This window comes from Zingiber officinale, chromosome 8A (assembly GCF_018446385.1).
Source record: "Zingiber officinale cultivar Zhangliang chromosome 8A, Zo_v1.1, whole genome shotgun sequence".
Classification (NCBI taxonomy): Eukaryota; Viridiplantae; Streptophyta; class Magnoliopsida; order Zingiberales; family Zingiberaceae; genus Zingiber; species Zingiber officinale.
In genome coordinates this window covers 19,623,484-19,644,196 of record NC_056000.1, presented here as the reverse complement: position 1 = coordinate 19,644,196, position 20,713 = coordinate 19,623,484, and the positions used below count along the sequence as shown (strand labels likewise).

The window sequence follows — 20,713 nt, the reverse complement described above, 5'->3', positions numbered from 1 at the left end:
TTTGAAGGAAAAAGGAGTTGGTTGAGGTACTATTTTGCAAAAGTGTACCTTTTTTTTTTTTTTTTTTTTTTGTTGCCATAAAAGTCGATTCTCCCTTTTAAACTCGAAGTCAGAGCAATCTTTGCATCGAGGTATTCGAAGTCAACTTCTTCAGTGGAAGCACATGTTCAAAGTCAACTAGAATATTTAAACCACCAATATCGAGTGGATCAAACGTGAGGATATATATATATATATATACCAAATTAATAATTAATGAAAGTAAGTATTTGAGCGATTAAGTGCACGTCTAAACATTTCACGTGCTGGAGTATCATCTAGGGGCGGGGTTGGTAATAGTGTAATGATAATTTTTTAATCTAAGGTTTGAGTCTAAGTAACAATGTACTGCACGTATGGAGTTGAGAAAGTTGGCCTTTTGGATGGATAAATTTTCGTAAGTATTTTTTGATTTATTCTGATGATCGATAAAAATTTTCGTAGTGTTATAGTGATCAGTTAATCGGTTTAAAAAAACTTAAATATCTAATGCTAATTATATAAAAAATTTCATATAGTCTGGACGAAAATTAAGTTTTACCAATCACTCCATGATCTATCTATTTAGTTTAATTAACTAAGAATTAAATATTTGTTAATACATTGTCAACAGCAAACTTTGTGTTCCCCTTTTCTACTTTTAACTAATTTTTCTTTTTCCTTACCGTTAAGATCTGTTGGAGCTCGTAGAATAGTTTTGATCGGTTCATCTCGATTTCGTACTCGTCTATAAAAAGTTAACACACAAAGAAAACAAAATAAAAATACAAGTACAAAACAAATCAACACCACATGTACAACATTAAATTTTTATTTGATTCATTGCCTCCCAAGATGACTACGCCAAAGTCTAGTTTTAGCAATTTACCACTATTATCTTTCTCCTTTTTGAATATCTTCGAAGGTGGGAAGATTCAACTTATTTCTTACAAAACAATACTAAAACAAAGTAAATATATAAATAAAAATAATAATAAAAATAATAATAATGACTTTACTCGAATCTTTTATTTGAATGTTTCTTTATCGCTTTGGATTGCTGATAGAAAATGCAACAATAGTCTCTAAAACCTTAAGAATTGACACATTCAATTTCATATGAAATCATCTTTTAAAGGTTGTTGTTAGCGGGATATCCACCTACTAGTCGATTGCTAGACTTCATAAATGATTGTCATATCAAATCTAACCATTTAAACTTCAAAATAGCTTTTCCATACAGTTTGATTACTATCAGTCGATTGCTAAATCATAACAGTCGATTGCTAAACCATAACAATCTATTAGTAGCTTCCAGTCAAATTGAATGATCAATTTTATAACATTATATTTGTTGCTACAATACTAGCAGTCTATCACTTGAATCTAGTCAACTATTGCACTGTAACAATAAACCCTAAACTAGAGTGCTACAACAAACTTTGAATAACTGTATCAACGTTGATTATTGTAGCTAACATTAATTTTAGAGGTTTAGGGGATGCAATGAACCCTAGCTTCTGTAGCTACATTAGTTACTATAACAATAATCCTAATTACTTTACCAAATTATAAACAACCTTCAAATCCTAATTTCAGGATTTAGAATCCATCAATTGATCGATTCGTCCAATTAATCGACTATTACTCTTGTTTCAGGTTTCTAAGGTTGAATTCTTAGGTTGTGTGATATCCGATTGACCTCAATCTATTAAGATTTTCTTTGTTCATCATCTGGTCAAGACTTATCGAGACTTCCCGTTACCTAGTATCGATCAACCTTAACTTACCGAGACTTGTTCGTTGACTGACATTCAGTCAACCTTGACTTGTCAGGACTTCCTCGTTGCTTGACATCAGGTTAACCTTAACATGTCAGGATTTCCTTCATCATCAAGTGGTTGATCCTCTATAATTCATTTAGACTTCTCTTCTTATGCCAAGTGTTCAGTTCTTCGTGACCCTTTGAATTTCTCCTCTCATGTCACCTTTTTTTTTGAATTTCTGATGACCAAGTGTTTGGTCACTCATAATCTATTTGGATTTTGCGTCTCATACTAACTCCATGTTAGATTTTTGATCGCCAAACGTCTGATTATTCATGATTCACTTGGATTTTTCGTATTTTGTCAAATATTTGAGAAATATTGACACACTTAATTTTTCGTTCAATCAACTTAATATATTGATCGACTATTAAGTATTCGATCAATCTTAACTTATTTAATATCTCACTTGACTAATTAACATATTTATCAAATATTAAAACTCTAACTCAAATTAAGTAGAACTTGATCAAACAATCATGATCCAACATCCATTCCACCAACACTTACTGTCTGTCGAGTTGAACTACGTTATATCAAGAGATTTGCTCGATCCACACGTTGCCACACTAGATACGCGTTGACCAACACATTCTTGGGGTTCAATTTTTAAAAAGTCAAATTCCTAGAAGAGAGAATAAATTTGATAAGCAGAGCTACATTATATCTCAATAAATATATATATATATATATATTGAGAAATAATATTCTTAAGAAAAATTTTTAAGAATAGACACATAAATGATGGGATCCAAAAAAAAATGAAATGATGAATTCCATCATTTATATATCTATCCTTAAAATTTTTTTATGAGTATCATAGTTTTCTAATCGATTAATTTTAAAAAGACGATCGATTGATCTAACGAAAATTTGTCAGACCATTAGAATAAATTCAAAAAGTGAAAATGACGGCCAAATAATTCGAGGAGCGTGGACGGATACAACTTGCAAAAAATGGGTACGTGGCAGCTGTCTCTCATTCATTTTCTTCAATTCTATATATTTTGTTCGATTTGACGTATAATTAATTGCATAGATCATAGTGTCATGGATTTGATGCTCCTCTCTCAGGGCGGCGCCGGCGAGGTCGAGGAGGGTGATTTCTTCGCGCGCTACCCTGTCGTCGTCGCCATCGGCTATGGCTCGGGCGTTCAAATGCAAGACGTGCAACCGGCAGTTCCCCGTCTTCCAGTCGCTCGGTGGTCACCGGGCGAGACACAAGAAGCTAGCCGCGCCTGGCGGCCGCCGACGCTGGCAGCGCCGGATACTTCCAAGTGGACGGCGGAGCCTCCAGGCAGAGGGTGTACGAGTGCGCGGTCTGCGTCCTCGAGTTCGCCATCAGGCAGGCCTCGTCGTGCGGTCACATGAGGCGGCACGCGGTGGTGGCCGCCGCCTCCGGAGACGGAATCGGACATGGTGGAATTGTATGGTGGCAGAGAAGAAGGCCAGCAGGAAGAGAAAGATGACGTTGGATTTAGAAATGGCAGTGGGTATTTCGTATGTATGCCCATCCTATTATATCCCACTATTATTATTTAATAAAAATATATTTAAAAAACAATCCACTACTAATTTAATTATATTTAATAAAAATAAAAATAAATTAAATATCATCAAAAATAATTAAAATTATCATATCTAATCCCTAAATACTCATACTTAATTATTTAATTATTTAATAGGATTAAATTAACCCTTGAGATCGATCGAATCTCTATCTAGTTTGGAGAAAATGATAACTTGCCACCATTTGGACAATAATTATTCGATTTCTTTTTATTCTTGCAAATAAATACTTTTTAATATTTAGAAAAAATAAAAGATTTATAAAAATTATAAGGTTATCTCTAGAAAAAACTTAACTACCTAATATATGTTAGTAGTATTGAATATACACCTCAAATATGTATCAATAGAAAAAAAAATATAAAGTGGAAGTTAAAGGATGAGAAGTAAAATATATTTAAAGAAAAGGTAAGAATACAAGTATTAGATAAAATATACGATGATTCTAATACGATATGAGATAAGATGATATCAAAGTTGAAAATATTAGTTAAGTGTATATTCGACTAGTCAAAGGGACATGCACCACTAAGTAAAATATCTTGATGGTGGGATGAGAAACTATAAGAGAAAGTGAAGGAAAAACGAAGAACTTATAAGGAATTATATATTTGTAAGAATTAGAAAAACTTTAAAAAAATATACAATAGTCGAGAAAGAAGTTAAAAGAGTAGTGAATGAAGCAAAGAAATGAAACTTTTGAACGATTATATCAAAAATTAAATATAAAAGAAGGGGAACGAGGCATTTATAGCATATCTAAAGTGAGAAAAATGAAGACAAGTGATCTTATCAAAATAAAATATATTAAAAATGAATGTAATAGAAAAAAATTGATAAACCTGATTAGTCTTATTGACTACCCCTAGAAGTACTAGTAAATGATGGAGAAATAAAAGAGCGGTGGAAGAGATGTTTCCATCAGCTTTTTAATGAAAGTTTAGATGACCAACTTAACTTAAGTAGTTTAAGTAGGTCAAATGAACATAAAAATTTAAATTTTTATCATAGAATTTAAACTTCAGAAGTAAAACAAGCTTTAAATAGGATGCACAATGAAAAAGTCGTTGGGTCAAATGATATTTCGATAGATGTATGAAAGTGTCTAGGGAAATAAGATATTGAAAAATATCTGATCAATGGAGGATAAGTACTCTAGTTTCCTTATATAAAAATAAGGGAGACGTATAAAATTGTGTAAACTATAGGAGTATTAAACTAATGAGTTATACCATTAAACTATGAGAAAAAGTAATAGAAAAATATTAAGAAAGGAAACCACGATAACCAAAAATTAATTTGGGTTCATGCTTGGAAGGTCGACAATAGAAATTATATAGCAAAAATAAGATTTACACATGATATTCATTGACTTAGAAAAAACTTATAATAAAGTTTCAAGAGAAATTATATAGAGAATTCTAGAAAAGAGAGTTGTTAGCGTAACACATATTAAACTAATTAAAGATATTACGAGAATGTAACGATTAGAGTAAAAACTTTAGGTGGAGTAACTGAAACATTTCTAATAAAGATAGGGTTACATCAAGGATCAACTTTAAATCTCAATCTTTTTACACTAATTATGGACGAACTCACTGTACAAATTCAAGACACAATACCGTGGTACATGTTGTTTGCAGATGATATTATTTTGGTAGATGAAACACGTGAAGGAGTAAATGTTAAATTAGAATCTTGGTTGGAAATACTAGAAACAGAAGATTTTAGGCTTAGTAGAATAAAGACATAATATATAAATTTAAGTTAGTAATATTGGATATAATGAGACAATTGTTAAGATAGGAGATGACTAATTATTCAGAAACGAGAGTTTTAAATATTTAGGATCATTTTTATAAAATGATGGAGTGATTGAGAGAGATGTCTTACATAGAATATAAGCATGATGGTTTAAATGAAGAACAACGTCAGATGTTTTATGTGGCCGTAAAATATCTCTAAAACTTAAAGGAAAATTCTGTAAAACTGTAGTTAGACCTGCTATGTTATATGAAGTTTAATGTTAGGCTATAATTCGAGCACATAAGCAAAAAATGAAAGTTGTAAAGATGAGGATATTAAGATGAATGTGTAGACATACGAGAATAGACAGAATAAGAAATGAGAACATTAGAGAAAAAGTTGGAGTTGCATCTATTGAGGGAAAACTCCTTAAGACACGTTTAAGATGGTACGAACATGCACTTATAGACGATTAATAAATGATCCAATTAGGCAATGTGAAACAATGACAAACACGTATATTAAATGAGGAAGAGAAAGACTAAAAAAGATTTCGTTAATAATAATAAAATAAAATAAAATTTATTTAAGTGTAGATGATGATATCGTAGAAGATAGAGTTTAATGTCGTAAAAGATTCATATAACCCATATCATCTAGTGGGATAAGTCATAGCTTTAATATTTTAGAGGAAGAAAATATTTTAATATTAATAAAGTTTTGGAATCATTTAAAAAAATAACCCTTAATTTCGTAATCATGTGGTAAAAAAGATGATTTACTCATCCTAGCGTACTCGTCAATCTGTTTTTATGTCAATACGAAAGAGATAAATCACGAATGACTATTAATTATTTAATGCATATAATTTGTGATTGAGGCGGGAAGAAAATATGCTCACATACGTTGAATTCGACCTTATAATTTTATGTTGTAAAATCCTATGTCACAACCACTAAATCGACTTAGGACCATAATTTCGTAATCACGCTTGGAGCAATCCATGTTGAAATGGTGTGGACCCCAATCTCCACCAAGAACCAATCACAGCGCACCTTTGCCCTTTGCCTCTCGTGGCTTTCCGTTTCATATCTCAGGGAGAGCACTGGAAAAGGGCATCATCTGGTGGCAAAGGGTGAAGTGTTGTGCTTCATCCATCCATGGCGATGTAGATCTTCTCTCCTTCATCACTCTTCCTCTTCTCGCACCTCTCCTCCCTTTTTTCCCTTCATCTCCCCAGTTCCTCCAACCAAGGTCAGTGAAGAAGACGACGCTGGCTTCTTGCGAATTCTAGGGGGCGGCTCCATGACTTAATCTCCAGGTCTGGTTTCTCCGAAACCTAATCTCCAGGTTCTGATTTCTTCTAGGGGGCAGATCTTATTTTGGAACCACAAAAATTGATGCTTTGGCCACTTTGTGACCGTACACCTCGATCGGGGAATATATCCCGTTAGATTTTTTTTCTTCTCCCATTTATAAGTTCGAGCGGCGAATCTGGGAGATGATGGCGAGATTTCTTCCTCCTTCGATACAGTGCTTCCCCAGATCAAGTTGGCTCCTTGGAGAGAAAAGGAACTGGGGCGGGGCCGTGACTGGAAACTGGACGCGGGAGGAGAACAAGCTCTTTGAGAATGCTCTGGCCGAGTTCGACAGAGACACCCCTGACCGCTGGGAGAAGGTGGCGGCGTATATCCCGGGCAAGACCGCCAGGGACGTGGAAAGTCATTACCGTAATTTGTTGGAGGATGTGAGCAAGATAGAAGCTGGACGGTTTCCGTGTCCTGGATATGACCCTTCTTCATTTTCTCGGGAATGGGATGACAATTGCGGCTTTGAAGCTATGACACAACCTTTCTGCATCGGTAGGAAGAGGTCAGGGGCGTCGTGTGCATCAGATCAAGAAAGAAAAAAAGGAATCCCCTGGACTGAGGAAGAGCACAAGTATGTCACTTAGATACTATGTTCATTCAGTTTCGCAAACTTTGAATCGATATAATATTGTTGGCTATGGAGTTGGTGCATGATTTAGATACTTGTTTGGCTTACATCTAATTCTACTTTGTAACTGATGTAGTTTATGATTGCTGGTGCTTGAACTGAGTTAGTTTGGTTCTGGAATCTTACAATTTCCCTCCTTTTCGGTATTTTAAATGATAAATCTAAATGGGCCTGCTTAAGCTTTTACTAGTGGTAGTTTTTTTTTTTTTTTAATCGAATCTTTACCATGATATGGGAGAATGACTTTTGAGTCATGTTCTACTGTTATTCTTCTGTTGTTCACCCTTATTACAGCCTTTTTTTTGTTCAAACCATTGCATAGTGCCCATGGCTGAAGTTTAATCCAACTTGATTTTTATATGGGATGAGGATGTTAAACCATACATCTCTAATTGGGTTCTTCCTAGTAAAACTTATCATTGAGGATAGATTACTGGATAATCAATCTTTAACATGCTAACTAAGTGCTCAATTGGTACTTTTTGCAGGCGATTCCTACTTGGACTTAGAAAATACGGTAAAGGGGATTGGAGAAATATCTCTAGGAATTTTGTGATTACTAGGAACCCTACTCAAGTTGCTAGTCATGCCCAGAAATACTTCATCAGACTAAATTCAGGTGGCAAAGATAAGAGAAGATCCAGCATACATGACATTACTACTGCCAATTTGCCAGATAACAGGCCTTCTTCTCCATCTCAACTACCCTTTCTCAGCACCCAGTTTATCTCAGTGCCGAGCTCCTACTCATCTATCCAAGGTTTGAATCAGCCTGATGGAGCAACTGGTATTCTAAGTTCGTTAATGAAAGGGAGACAGTTCATGCAAACACATCATGGAGCAGCAACCTTACGAGAAGTCAGAAGCTCATGCATCTAGGAGTGACATTCTTCATGGTCCTGTGTTTCATAGCATCAATCTGTTTTTCCAAATGCTACCAAGTCATTAACTTCATGATTGAGATGATCAATACGGCGGCAAACGAGTGCCCACAGTCTTTGGAGATTTTGTGGTTTTCTTCTTCCCGTTATTCTTCTCCTTCCTCACTACTTATAATATGCCACTATACAGTATAGAAATAAAGTTGTGCCTGCAGCAAGGCACTAGCTGTGTGCTTTCTGTTATGCACTCCAATACTATATGATATGTGTGCAAGAAGTACACCTCTTTCTAGTTTGACATACATATACCGTAACAGTTTGTGAAGGCCAAAAGCCCATATGTTTTGATGCAATAAAAATGATTTCTAGTTTATTGGCCATCAGCTGAATTGGCTCTAGACTGGATGTCTCAATGGGATTGTATGAGATTTGTCATCAGTTTTAGACCCCTTGTTTTTTTGGGGTTAATCTCGTTCCTCGTCTGAGATTATTATGATTCTGTTGCTTGTAGTAACTGGCTAACTGCAGGGCTTCAGGTAACAACTTTTACTACAATTAGAGGATGAAAGTGAAAGAGATCTACAATGTGCCGAGAAGCACAAAAGTTAAGTTCACTTAAATTGCTGTTTATTGGTTCTTGCAGTCAACGAAAAGGTTTATGGAGATGAGTCACTGGGCATTTCTTACAAGGAAGCTTTGCTTATGGGCCAGTTTGGCCACTTTAACAATATTGATTTTTGCCATACTGATTCTGTCATCTGTAGGCATTCCATTTATCTTACCAGTGGTCCATTGCCGGGCTGGCTACTTTAACTAGAGTTGGATCTGAGTCCTCATTACACTAGCTTGGCATCTTCTTCTGTTCTTGTACTTGTATTTCTATAGAAATATCATTCCAAAAAAATTAAATAATTTACATTTTAAATTTAGATAGCTATAGAGATATGTATAATTTTGTAATAATAGTTCAGATTTGAATCAGACAGAAATTGCCAAACTAGCTCATTCCCTCAATATCACAAATAATGAATGAAGTTCACTCTCTCACTTGAGGTGATGCACATTGAATCACACATTCTGGTTGAACCTGATTTTTGACCTATTTACCAAGAACATTCGTGTTAAGAACTGAACCTCTGGTCTGGGTTCGAAGCCATTGACAATAGATAGACCACATTTGCCAAGTAGACCTTAGCATTTACTTTTCTTAGGTTTGTGCTGTAAACAATGATCTCTGTTAGCCACCAAAATTACCATTCATTGGATGACAACATATGATAAGCATGATTAATCAACTTATTTAGCATTGTGAGGAATCTTTGAAGCAATTACATGCTCATCATTCAAACCCCAACTCTCTCAATCTCTGCTCTTTGCAGAAATCAAATAAAAAGAGATTCAATTTTTGGAAGAAGGAAAAAAATTCAAAAGAAATATAATCTTTGAGGAAATTTACCAGTAGAATTCAGCAAAACTTTTAGCCTTCTGTAGACTGTAGTCCGTAGTCAGCCCCCTGAATCATGGATCCATTACAAAATTTCATAAGAGAGCATGCAAAGGCAAAGAACTGAAGAAGAAATCATCAGGGCAGGAGGAAGAAGAAGAAGAACAAGGTAGGCATGAGTTATGGCTGGAGGAGGGATCCAAATGGATCGCATGATCCAATCTTGATCTTGATTGCCATAGCATCTGAAAGAAATAACTGGATCAATGCGATCCCTTTGGATGCTTCCTTGAGCCGCAGGTGTTGTTGCATTCTTCTCTTCTCTATCGCAGCCACATCAGCAACAATGCAACAGTAAAGAGCAGATGTCTTCCTCGAGCACCTCCATGTGCCTTTTAAAGACTCTTGAGCAACCCGTGCCCTCTTCATGAGTGACTAATCATTTTGAAATAGATCAGCTCAAACTCAAACTCAATGTTAAAGTGAATTGCCGAGACAAGATTAGCTCACTTGATTTGAAATGGCTGATTCATGGTACACTTGAAGAGGGCACATCGTAGTGGAGATGGTGCCCTGGTCATTGGACAAAATGGTTGTTTCCAGCACTCTTTTGTCCTCTGATTACCATGGAATCAGAAAAATCACCAGATACAAAGTTAAACCACAAGGCTCATGAGCTATGATTCCTTCATTGAAATCTTCCTTCTTTGTGTGATCTAACAAGCAGAGGCTGAACCCATTGAGGAAGCTTCAATTTCCATGCTTCTGCAACTGGAGAAGGTTCTCATTGTATTTGTGAGGCACCAACTCCAGTGCCACCTTTGGGTGTAGATCAATAAGCCAATAAGGTGACACTCATTCCCAGATATCATTGCTTGGATGATCGATGATGCAGTCTATTTCTTGATTCATTTATATATGAGGGCATCGGATGAGTGCAAGTCAAGCTCGATCGAGGCCAAGTAAGCCATGTGCAGTTCGGTCGAATCCGGTTTCTGAGACTCAATTGGACCATCACAAATCCTCAACATTCCAGTATCAGTTTCTGAAAATCTACGTGATTCCAGCTTTCCTGCCAACCAGATCCAACAAGATTTTTGTGGGTGCAGAGAATGCCAGGAATTGCTGAATACTGATGTGCCAAAGTCCTTCTTTAGGCCTTTTATTCATTTTTCTTTTCTTCATATATTGTTTTTATTTCAAAAGGTTACGCTTGCAGTCTCCACATGTGGAAACAGATACAACTGGTGATTAAATTTTTCAACAGATTGATGGTAGCTAAGCTAAAGAGATATCACCAAAGATTTGCAAGGCTGCTTTCGCACATGACCAAGCCTTATTCAATGCTTCTGTGCTTAAATCTTTTGGTGCAAAAGGGAAATTCCTAACAATTAGACCTGAAAAATTAAAAAGAGAGATTTTTTTTTTTTATCCTTTATTCCTTAGTCTGTGGAAATCAAGCAGGGGTGGCTTTTGGAACTAAATTATTGGCACCATCAAATTAAGAGTCGATCGGGGACTCCGCAAAGAGTGCGCCTTGCTGCTCTTCTGCTGAGCATGTTTCTTTGTGTTGATGCAGAGGGGCACTGAGCACTCGTTGGTCGTGGTGGACATTCATGGTGAGTGGCTTCTTGAGCCTTTGGAGATGATTTGGTCAAAAAGGTGAAGGATTAGAATTAGATAAAAAGAGTGGAATAGCTTTGCTTTAGGCTTGTCTTGCTTCATGGGTAGCAATTTTAACAAAGTGCTTTAAGAGATAGAGTCCACTGAATAATAATACAAGGTGCTCCTTTATGTGTGTGTGTTGTTTAGTAGCTCTTTCGATTAACCAAACATGTTCTTGATGGATTCATCCTACACGATCTGATCAAATCATTTGGCTCAAACTAGATGCGCAGCCCAAATGGTCCATATGGTTTGCTTAGCCTATCTACTAGCTTGTTTTGTGCCCACCCTTTCTATCCACTAAATTTGTCAAATGGTTCGCCCTGACCAGTCTAGCTAACTCACCAATTTTACTCAACTCATCTAGTTCACTCATACGATATTTCCAAACTATCGGACTTCATATTTGTTTAATTGATCTAAAGCTAATTGTTTGATCTAGTGATTCAACTTAATTCACTTAACTCATCAATATCATTCACTCTACTACTCCACTCTCTCCTATCATATTTGCTAGTTCATTCCCTACCAAGTCAATTTGTTCAGCTCAAACATTTCGCTCTAGTAGTCAATCTAACTCATTATTTACCTTATCTCACTTGTTTGTTTTTTTTAATCCAAATATTCTCTCTTGAACTTACTAATTTCAAAGGTCATTTAGATGGTTCTTTAGATAAATCAATTCGATCTCACATGATAAATCAAAAAGTATGATCAACATTCTTAGATCTGTTTTTTTACTCTAAGAAAAATTCGAGACTTAAATTTTAAATCCCTTAATTATTTATTAGAGTGTCTAACCATTACATTGTTGCTTCAAAGTTTATCTCACTTTATTTTAATCTAGAATTTGAATTTATAAATAACAGTACATTTTATAAAAAAAAAAAATATATTATATATAATATAATATATGCATAGTAATAAATTAGTGCTTCGAATTTATAAATTACACTTTCAATCTCAACAGCAAACTATTATAATAGACTCTTCTCATAAAAATTAATTTAATTTTTTTATTAGATATTAAATTGATAAGAACAAATACTATAAGTTAAAAGATAGAAAAAAAAATATGTTTTTTAATATTGTCGGCCCTAAGTGTTTATAAAAATTTCTTCGCTTATGGTGTTACCAATCCTAAGACATGAGACTAATGAGAAATATATATTTTTTATATAAAAATAAAAAAAAATTACTAATAAATCTTAAAATTATTTTCAATATGAAAAAAATTAACGTAATCAAATTTTGATTTTCACCAAAATTAATTATTAAAGATCATATGTTTATGGTAAAAAAGTGATTCGCTCGTCCCAGCACCTCCGTCAATCTATCCCTAGATCAATACGGAGAAAATAAATTACGGATGACTACTAGTCATTAGTGCAAGTGGTCAAAATATTGAATTTCGACCTAAGACATCATATGACAGCACCTCATATCTCAACCGTCTCATTGTACATTAAAAATCACATTATTAATTAAATAATAAGATGATTATCCAAGATTATAATTTAAAAAAATTATTTTCTTATGAAAAATTTAATACGCAATTATCTGCCACACTAACATTCACCAGTTAAAAATAGGTACATCCAAGTCAGCAACTTGGAAGCATGCATTGTCATTTTCACAAGGCATCAATCAGTTCACTGTTGTACCAAAATGATGATAATTTTCCATCATGAATTTATAAAATAAAATATTTAAAAATATAAAAAGCCACATGCTTATTCAAAAGAAAGAAGAATTGCATTGATCATCAAGAGTTTAGGGATCTCAACGTAGGGAAGAAAATCCCACTAGATATTGTCTTTGTTTGCGAAACAAATTGTTTGTCCACATGTAAATGAAATGAGAAGAATGTCTATTTAGAGATGTGCAATCACTATTAGAAGCTGAAATGCCTCTAGATTACAACTAAGCCTTATAAACTCTCAAAGAAACTCAGAAATGTTGTTAATATCAACAAACCAAATGATGACGCTGTATTTTTGCAATGTCGAACTTCTGTGCTAAACATATCTTAGTTTTCTGGGCACATTACAAATATCTGTTAAATGTTAGAAAGGTAGATCCAATGTTACAATGTTTATTTTTCATTTTCCCAATGAAGTATGCACCTTTACAGAAGGTGATATGACCTCTCTGTTTTAGCTCATGCTTCACTTTCCCAACCTCAAGGAATTTCGGGTTTACACCATGAACATTACAGATGATGGACCTTGGGCGATCTTGGGTGGCACCTGATAATCTCACAACCTAGAAGAAAATCCAGTGGATGATTACAAATAATGTTATCCTGAAATTGAAAGGTCGATTTGTGTTAAACACGCCAATTTACTATTGTATTCAGTTTATCTTATTCTATAATAACATTAGAGGCATATCCTTATCTCAGCTGCCAGATAAACAACTTATTACAAACATTTTATAAATCTTATCCGGCAACAACCAACAATTTCATGAACACAGTAACAATATATGCATACTTTCTTACAACCTGACTAGAAAAAGTCAACTGCATGTTTTCACGACAGAGTGACAATAATTATTTGCCTGCTCTTGATCATAGATCCATTCAGCTTTTAGAATAAATTTTCAGCAAAATTTGTTCTAAATGACAATAAATTTTTTTTTAGTGTACAAGTTCAGCAAGCCTATTTCAAGTAGAAATAGCATTTTTCCTCACTATTTCAAAGTGACGATCCTTTGTAATCAAGAGCATATTCTGAAGGTTTTGACATCAAATTTGGTGAATTGCCACAAACCATGGAAGACAGGCAAATGACTTGGGCTTACTATACTCACTATTTTAAAATTTTTATTTTTTTATTAACGTTTTCAAAGTAAACCAAACCAAAACCGAACAAAATTTTTTGATTTGGTTTTAAACCAAACCGAGACAGTTGTTCAATTTTGGTTTGGATTTTTGAAACTGAAATACATTTGATTTTGATTTTCCTCACCAAACTAATAATGCCCGCCCCTGTAGAAAATCCACATCTCAGCCATTTAGCGCCTATAATCACAAATAAGTAAAACTAGGGTAGAAAGTAATGATTTTAAATATAAAGTTGATCCAAGCATAATGTTGTTGACCACAACTTACTCCACATTGTCGGTGTGGGATTTTTTTTTCTATCAGCCAACGAAAGAATAAAATAAATCCACAACATAATTTGACAGAAATTATTGCTCGTTGCAAAACCCTGAAGGTGTGTGAAAATAAGAATAGAAACTTCAATTGAGACATGCTTCAGCACACTAACCTTGTGGCAGTAGATCTGAATAACCCAACTATTGGCATATTTCAACAGAAAGGCTTGTATCTGTCCATTCTTAACAGCATTTGAAAGTCTGCAACCAAGATAATTTGTTAATGAAAGTCCTTAATCTAGTTGTATCTGATGGCAAAGAGCTCAGGAAAATATATTAAAATATACTTAGTAGGTAACACCATAATTGGCCCATAGTATCTTACTTTTCCGGGATAGAAAGCAATATTAAAGTCTGAGGCAACTTCAGCCTTCTCTTTGAGCCACGAACGAACATAGGCTTCATGCTCCCTTGGTGAATTGAAGCTAATTTTATTTGGATACACTAAAACTTGATCCTTCAAAGGCAGCCAAGGAATTACAAAGAGTGACCTCGCGTTCATAATCCTTGGCCAGGTAAGCAGCGCGAAACAAAGGGTTGATAGCAGTTCCCGTCATCCATGGTAGACTTGCTGTGGTGAAAATTGCTATATGCTGCTTCGGAGTCATCAAAGCACTAGATACTACCAGTGGTTGCCATGTGAGTGACTTTTCACTTTGCCAAATAGGCAAACAGAAACAGTACATCAAGCCCAATGCCAGCTGCATTTAGACAAGAGAAATGAACAATTCCACGGAAGTAAAATTTTGCAAAATAATAAGATGTCTACAGAAAGTTTATTGAGGAAAAAAGAACGTGTTAGTGGCAATTTTATAAGCTACTTGTAAAAGAAAAAGAAAAAATCTATTTGTGATTGACAACCGTCCTTGAATTACAGAAATGACCAGAGTCCAAGGCGTGACACCACCTCACTACTTAAGCTTATTTTGGAGGTTTTAATCCATAACTGCAACACAAACAAGTTTCAAATGGGGGAAAACCAAAGATCAGTGTGTCCAACCTTTGGCTATGAAACACTGCTTAAGGTGAAACAATTATGCGCTAACACATTATGGTAGACAAGAAATTTTACCTTCTAGATGAGAAGCTCTGTCAAAAATCTAAGAAAGAAGATAGTTCATATATCATATTGATCTTGTCCAAAGGCGCGAAGCTGAAAAGCTGAGGAGGTGGTAGTTCCGCTGACTGGATGAAGACCTCGCTCTCTACAAAAAACAAAGCCAAAACTAGAGAAAGGGTCCCTGACGTTAACCCTCCGACGCTCAAGTAAGAAATAAGAGAGGAAAAAAGTGTGTACCAAGGATCAAGATTTTTCTTCCCTTCATATTTGACATGTCCTTTTTATACTTTTTCTGGTGACCCTCCATCTTCCCTTGTTTAATGATATTGATTATCGGTAGAGGATATCTTTGTCTTGACTTCTTCTCATTTAATAATAGATTGAGTGTTTTATTTAGTTTTCTCTTTATTAATTATCCGTCTTTACCTCTTTTATTATTTTATTGCTTCCTTAAGTGTATAATGTCAACGCTTTTCTTCGAGCCATACGTGTGGTCTGCTCGGCTAGGGTTCCCAGTCCGCGTAGTTTGTTCTCCTGTCGATCGGATTAACTATAATTGTTTACTCAGATGGTCGATCGGATAAGGGTCTCTCCGATCGGCCAATGATCCATTTCCCTAGTATTGACCATCTTAATTTTGATCTACATCATGACAATTAACTCATGTAAGTGGATTCTTCCTTACTGTAGCATCACATACCATAAAGCACAACAATAAGATGAGAACATTTTGAGGATAAAAAAAGAACATGTGCCAACCACATCTTTGTTAACAGAATTCTAAAACATATACCTCGAGGTCAAAAGTTTTCTTTTGGTTGTTCCCATGAATAAATTATCCACTAAAGTCAAAGTCAAACTAATCAGATGATGCAAACAAATGGCTTGAAGTGCATATTGAATTCAACCATGGTTAAAGATTTTGTGCACTTAAATCTCCAATTATAAGAGACTTACCATAGTTAGGACTAAAGTTCTGTAGACATACAACTGTAAGACCGATAGGTTCGATAGAGGGGGGGGGGGGGGGGGAATATCGATTCGAAAATATCGAGTATAAGCGCAGCGGAAAAGAAAAGTAGACACAGTTGTTTTTACTTCGTTCGGAGCCTGTGACGACTCCTACTCGAAGGCCCGTGGTCCTTGACCACTTTCGTTGGGCAATCACTAGCAATTCGAATATAATTACAAAATGAGTACAAGGAATGCTAATGAAACAAAGTAATACCGACAAGGAAATTAACCAAAAAGACGAAGAAGCACTTTGTCGGAGCTTTGTTAGCGTCGCAGGAACGTGGAGCAGCAGGACCAGCAGTCGAAGAGTTCTCAGTAATGATGATTTTGAAGCTCCTGCCTGGGGCTTCTTTTATATGCTGTCCCGGACGCCTGGATCCCGATGCTCCACGTGGCGACGACTCGGCTGGATGAAATTTGCCTTCCGGGCGCCCGGATCCCTTCCGGGCGCCCGGATCCCTTCCGGGCGCCCGGACCTCCGGGCGCCCGGATCCCCTCCGGGCGCCCGGACCCCTCTTCTCCAGAAAGTCCTTCTCCTGCAAGAAAAGGTTAGTCCGAGGCAAATGTACCCTGCAGCAAAGAATGTTAGCACAGTTTTATAGATGAGCAAAGTATGACTTAGATTCCGTCTTTCCGAGACCGGAATCTAGTCACGATCTCGACTCAGATATCCGAAATGGATCTAAGCCGGATCGACGCCTAATGTTCCCTACCCGGGAACGCGTCCTCGCAGTCACTCCCCTCCAGTGACTTACCTCACTTACCTGCCAGACGTCCGGTCAGCCCGTTGACCCGTCTGGACTTCTCGCCAAGCGTCCGGTCAGCCCGTCGACCCGCTTGGACTTCTCGCCAGCTATCCGGTCAGCCCGTCGACCTAGCTGGACTTCTCGCCAGCTATCCGGTCAGTCCGTCGACCTAGCTGGACTTTTCCTGCATACTTGATAAAAGTGTCAGACAACAACAAACCTAACTTAACCTGATTTGTCATTCATCAAAACCTGAGTTAGACCGTTAGTGCTAACCGCACCAACAATCTCCCCCTTTTTGATGGAATGACAACCTGGTTAAGTTAGTGATAAAAAATATGCAAGAATCAAGCATGATTTTTAAGGTTTAAGTTAGTTTTTCAAGTTTGCATTAAGTTGCTCTAACTTAACCAACCTAACCCTCCCCCTTTGGCATTCATCAAAAAACAAGGGTAAAGATACACAGTGAGAAATACAATAATGCCTTGAACAATAACTGTGTTTTTAAATCCAAGAGAAGATCAAGTTGACTTGGGGGAGTATAAAGTTTTGAAATTTTGTTTAAAGCATTAGCTTTTAGTTTTTAAAAAAAATGCTAAGTTTAGATAGGTTAATTTTCAAACATACGTCTATAAGGTCCAAAACAAGTTTCAACTTTGAAATGCTACTTAAACATAAGTTTTCAAAACCAAAATTCCAAAACTAAGTTTGAAAAGTCTAGTTTTCAAAACTGATTGAAATTTATTTTTCAACACTAAGTGTACAAGATTCAATTTTCAAAATCAAGGAAAATAATTTTGAGAAGCTTAGTTTGTAAACTAAACTTTGTAAAATTTATCTTTCAAATTAAATTGTCAAAATTAAGTAAAAATTTTTTTTTTTTAAGAGATAGACTCAGGACAATTTTTTTTTTTTAAGTAAGATTAAGTTTAAATCTTTACTTGAAAAGTTCAGTTTTCAAAGAATAGGTAAAAAGTTTGTGAGATTAAAAATTTCACAATTTTAAACAAATTATTTTTAAACTTTGATTTTAAAAATTAAGTTGAAAATTCAATTTGGAAAACTAAAGTAGTTTATTTCTCCCCCTGAATTTGATATCTAACCAGCTGTCTAACCAATTAGGTACTAACTAACTATTAGAAAATAGTAGCTTTCACTTGGTTAGTCAGATTAAGTTAATTATAATCAGTCAGTGTTTGATTTGACTGATGAACTTTAATCTGATTAATATTTGAATTGTATTTAACGTCCAGACTGATACTGATGCACTGAAATAAGCATCTTAGGTCCAGACAGATGGCCTATGCATCTCACCCCTTTCTATGTTTATCAACCACAAGCAAGGTAAACCTACGGTGTTGGTGAGATGCTCAAGAACTAAACCTATGGGTACATGCTTTCTAAGGATGTAAGACTAGTCTAAGGCCAAAACTGTTTTTGAAAGTCTAAAAATGGAAATTTTTGAAATCAAACAAGTTTAGCCTACAAGTTGATAAAATCATTTTTTGAATTTTTTTTGTTTTTGTTTTTGTTTTTTTTTTTAAATTTCCTAGTCTATTGAGTAAGAACATATTCAATGTAAGTTTGAAATATCACTAGATAACTCCAAAAATATTTTACAAATAGTGTAGCTACAGAAGTAGGTCATCACTAAAGCTACTGAGATGATGAAGAGGGTGGTCCAGACCCCAAGGATCGAAGAAGTGTCATCAGCTCAGTGTGGCGGGTGTCCCCGGCAGCTCGTAACTCGGCAACCTCTCGCCGCATGTCCCGATGAAAATCGGAGTTCTCCTGCTGGAGACTCGCCATGGCTCTCTCTAGTCCGGTCATACGGTCGGCTAGAGTGCGGGAAGCGTGTCGTGGTGCTCGAGCTGGGGGTGGTGGTGGAGCCGGTGCGGCTTCCTCCGGAAATAGTGCGAGCATGAACTCGTCCATCTGTGCGTCTGGATCGGGCTGGTGCTATGCCCCCCTCCGCCAAGTCATAGTCCCGTCATCTCTATCTACGTGAATGCCGGCTAAGGAGAAGCTCCGAGAGGATATAACATCGAACTCGGTCATATGGGCAACGTCTCCTCTAGTGACATCAATGTGCAGTGAGGACATATAGGCTGTCAGAATGTGACCAAATGGCATATGGACTCGACTGTCAGTCACGTATCCGGCTGCGTAAGTGATGGTGGAGAAGATATGTAGGCTAATGTCAATCTCCAACCTATGAATCAGGGCATAAAGTAGGAATGAATGGAATGGGCGCATCACAGCGATGTCCCGAGTGGTCAGTGGTAAAATACAAAGAACTACAACCCTATAAAGAGCGTAGTCATGGACTCTAAGTTCTACTGACCGAAACTGTGTTACAGTGGGATCTCTCCCCCAAAAAAAATACGAATACATCGTATCGAGAGTAATATGTGAGTAGGGATCGTCGAACGGTAGATCCCTCGGAGGATAGCACAAAAAGGGGCAAGTAGAAGGACGCAACTCTAAAAACTCTCTAATAGTCGTAGGGGAAAATACGATATCAGTGCCTGCTGCCCTAGTGGTATAGGTGAAGTCATCTATTTTTACTAAGTTATTGCAAAATTCGGCACATAGACTTATGTTTATTGGACTGGTACATTCTACAAGGTTCCTTAAATTGTAGTGGCCTATAACCTCTAAGGCAGAGGGACATGACCTTAGGAAGAAGACTCTATCTATGCAGGTAGTCCTAATGGCCTTATAGATGGTGGACTCAAATTTAATCCTATGTTCGTCTGTGGGAAACTTAGGGTCTGTACTAGCATTGGAGGGTCCAGCACCAGTATTTGTTCGTTTCTTACTGTATATAAAGAATATAAAAAAAATTTAGAAGACAACAAAAAAAATTATTTTAGAGAGGGGAAGAATATTTTACCGAGGAGCCATCGAAAAAATATAGATTTGACGACCTCGGTTGAATCGCAACAGCGTCTTCACCGCACGAAAATTTAATTTAGAGTACTTTCGCACTGAAGTTCAAAGTGAACCTTGGCATATGGCCTTGTTTCATGCATCTTTCTATCCTAATTTTGCTAGTGTGAATGTATTCTATCTCACACTAACGTCTATATCTATTTTATAGTTTTTTTCTCTCTGTATCCTTTTAGAATACTTACATACCACATTACCATCTATGATTAATTACACGAAACCAAAATTGGATCTTCCAAGTACCAGCAAACGCTCCCAATTCTTACATTGCCTGATTCTAGATTGATGAACGACTAAACAATAAACACATTCCCACACCAAACGACATCAATGAAGAAAAGATAACAATTTTGTCTACCTTATTGCAAGTTAAGAACGTCAAACTGCTAAAATATTCAGATCTTATAGACTATTAAATGAATTAGGGATCCCAAAAAACAACATATTTGCGATTCAAATTAGACCTAGAAAAACATAAGAAATGGGAAAAGAGGAGAGAAGGGATTGACCCGGAATATATTGTCTCTTCTGAATTGAGACAAAAGTAATGTAAGAAATGGGTAAAAGAATAGTGACGATTGAGTTGCAACATTACTGTGACAAATGTTCTGCCTTCATCAGTTAATCGATGT

General features: G+C 36.1%; 1 protein-coding gene and 1 pseudogene across 1 annotated transcript; one reads left to right on the top strand and one right to left on the bottom strand.

Annotated features, from left to right (window-relative positions):
• The first annotated feature begins 6,245 nt into the window (after nucleotides 1–6,245).
• Nucleotides 6,246–8,421, top strand: LOC122007806 (transcription factor DIVARICATA-like). The gene is made up of 2 exons (XM_042563332.1): nucleotides 6,246–7,100; nucleotides 7,646–8,421. Exons 1-2 carry the CDS (start codon nucleotides 6,661–6,663, stop codon nucleotides 8,034–8,036), a joined length of 831 nt encoding a protein of 276 aa, XP_042419266.1. The 5' UTR covers nucleotides 6,246–6,660; the 3' UTR covers nucleotides 8,037–8,421.
• Nucleotides 8,422–9,662: 1,241 nt separating this feature from the next.
• Nucleotides 9,663–14,917, bottom strand: LOC122010584 (annotated as a pseudogene).
• Between the last annotated feature and the right edge of the window lie 5,796 nt (nucleotides 14,918–20,713).

What these genes read in the sequence shown, in the direction of transcription:
- LOC122007806 (XM_042563332.1), top strand. Translation starts at nt 6,661, where the DNA reads ATGATGGCGAGATTTCTTCCTCCTTCGATACAGTGCTTCCCCAGATCA. An exon ending in TGGACTGAGGAAGAGCACAA is followed by an intron (nt 7,101 to 7,645) that starts GTATGTCACTTA and finishes TACTTTTTGCAG; the next exon opens with GCGATTCCTACTTGGACTTA.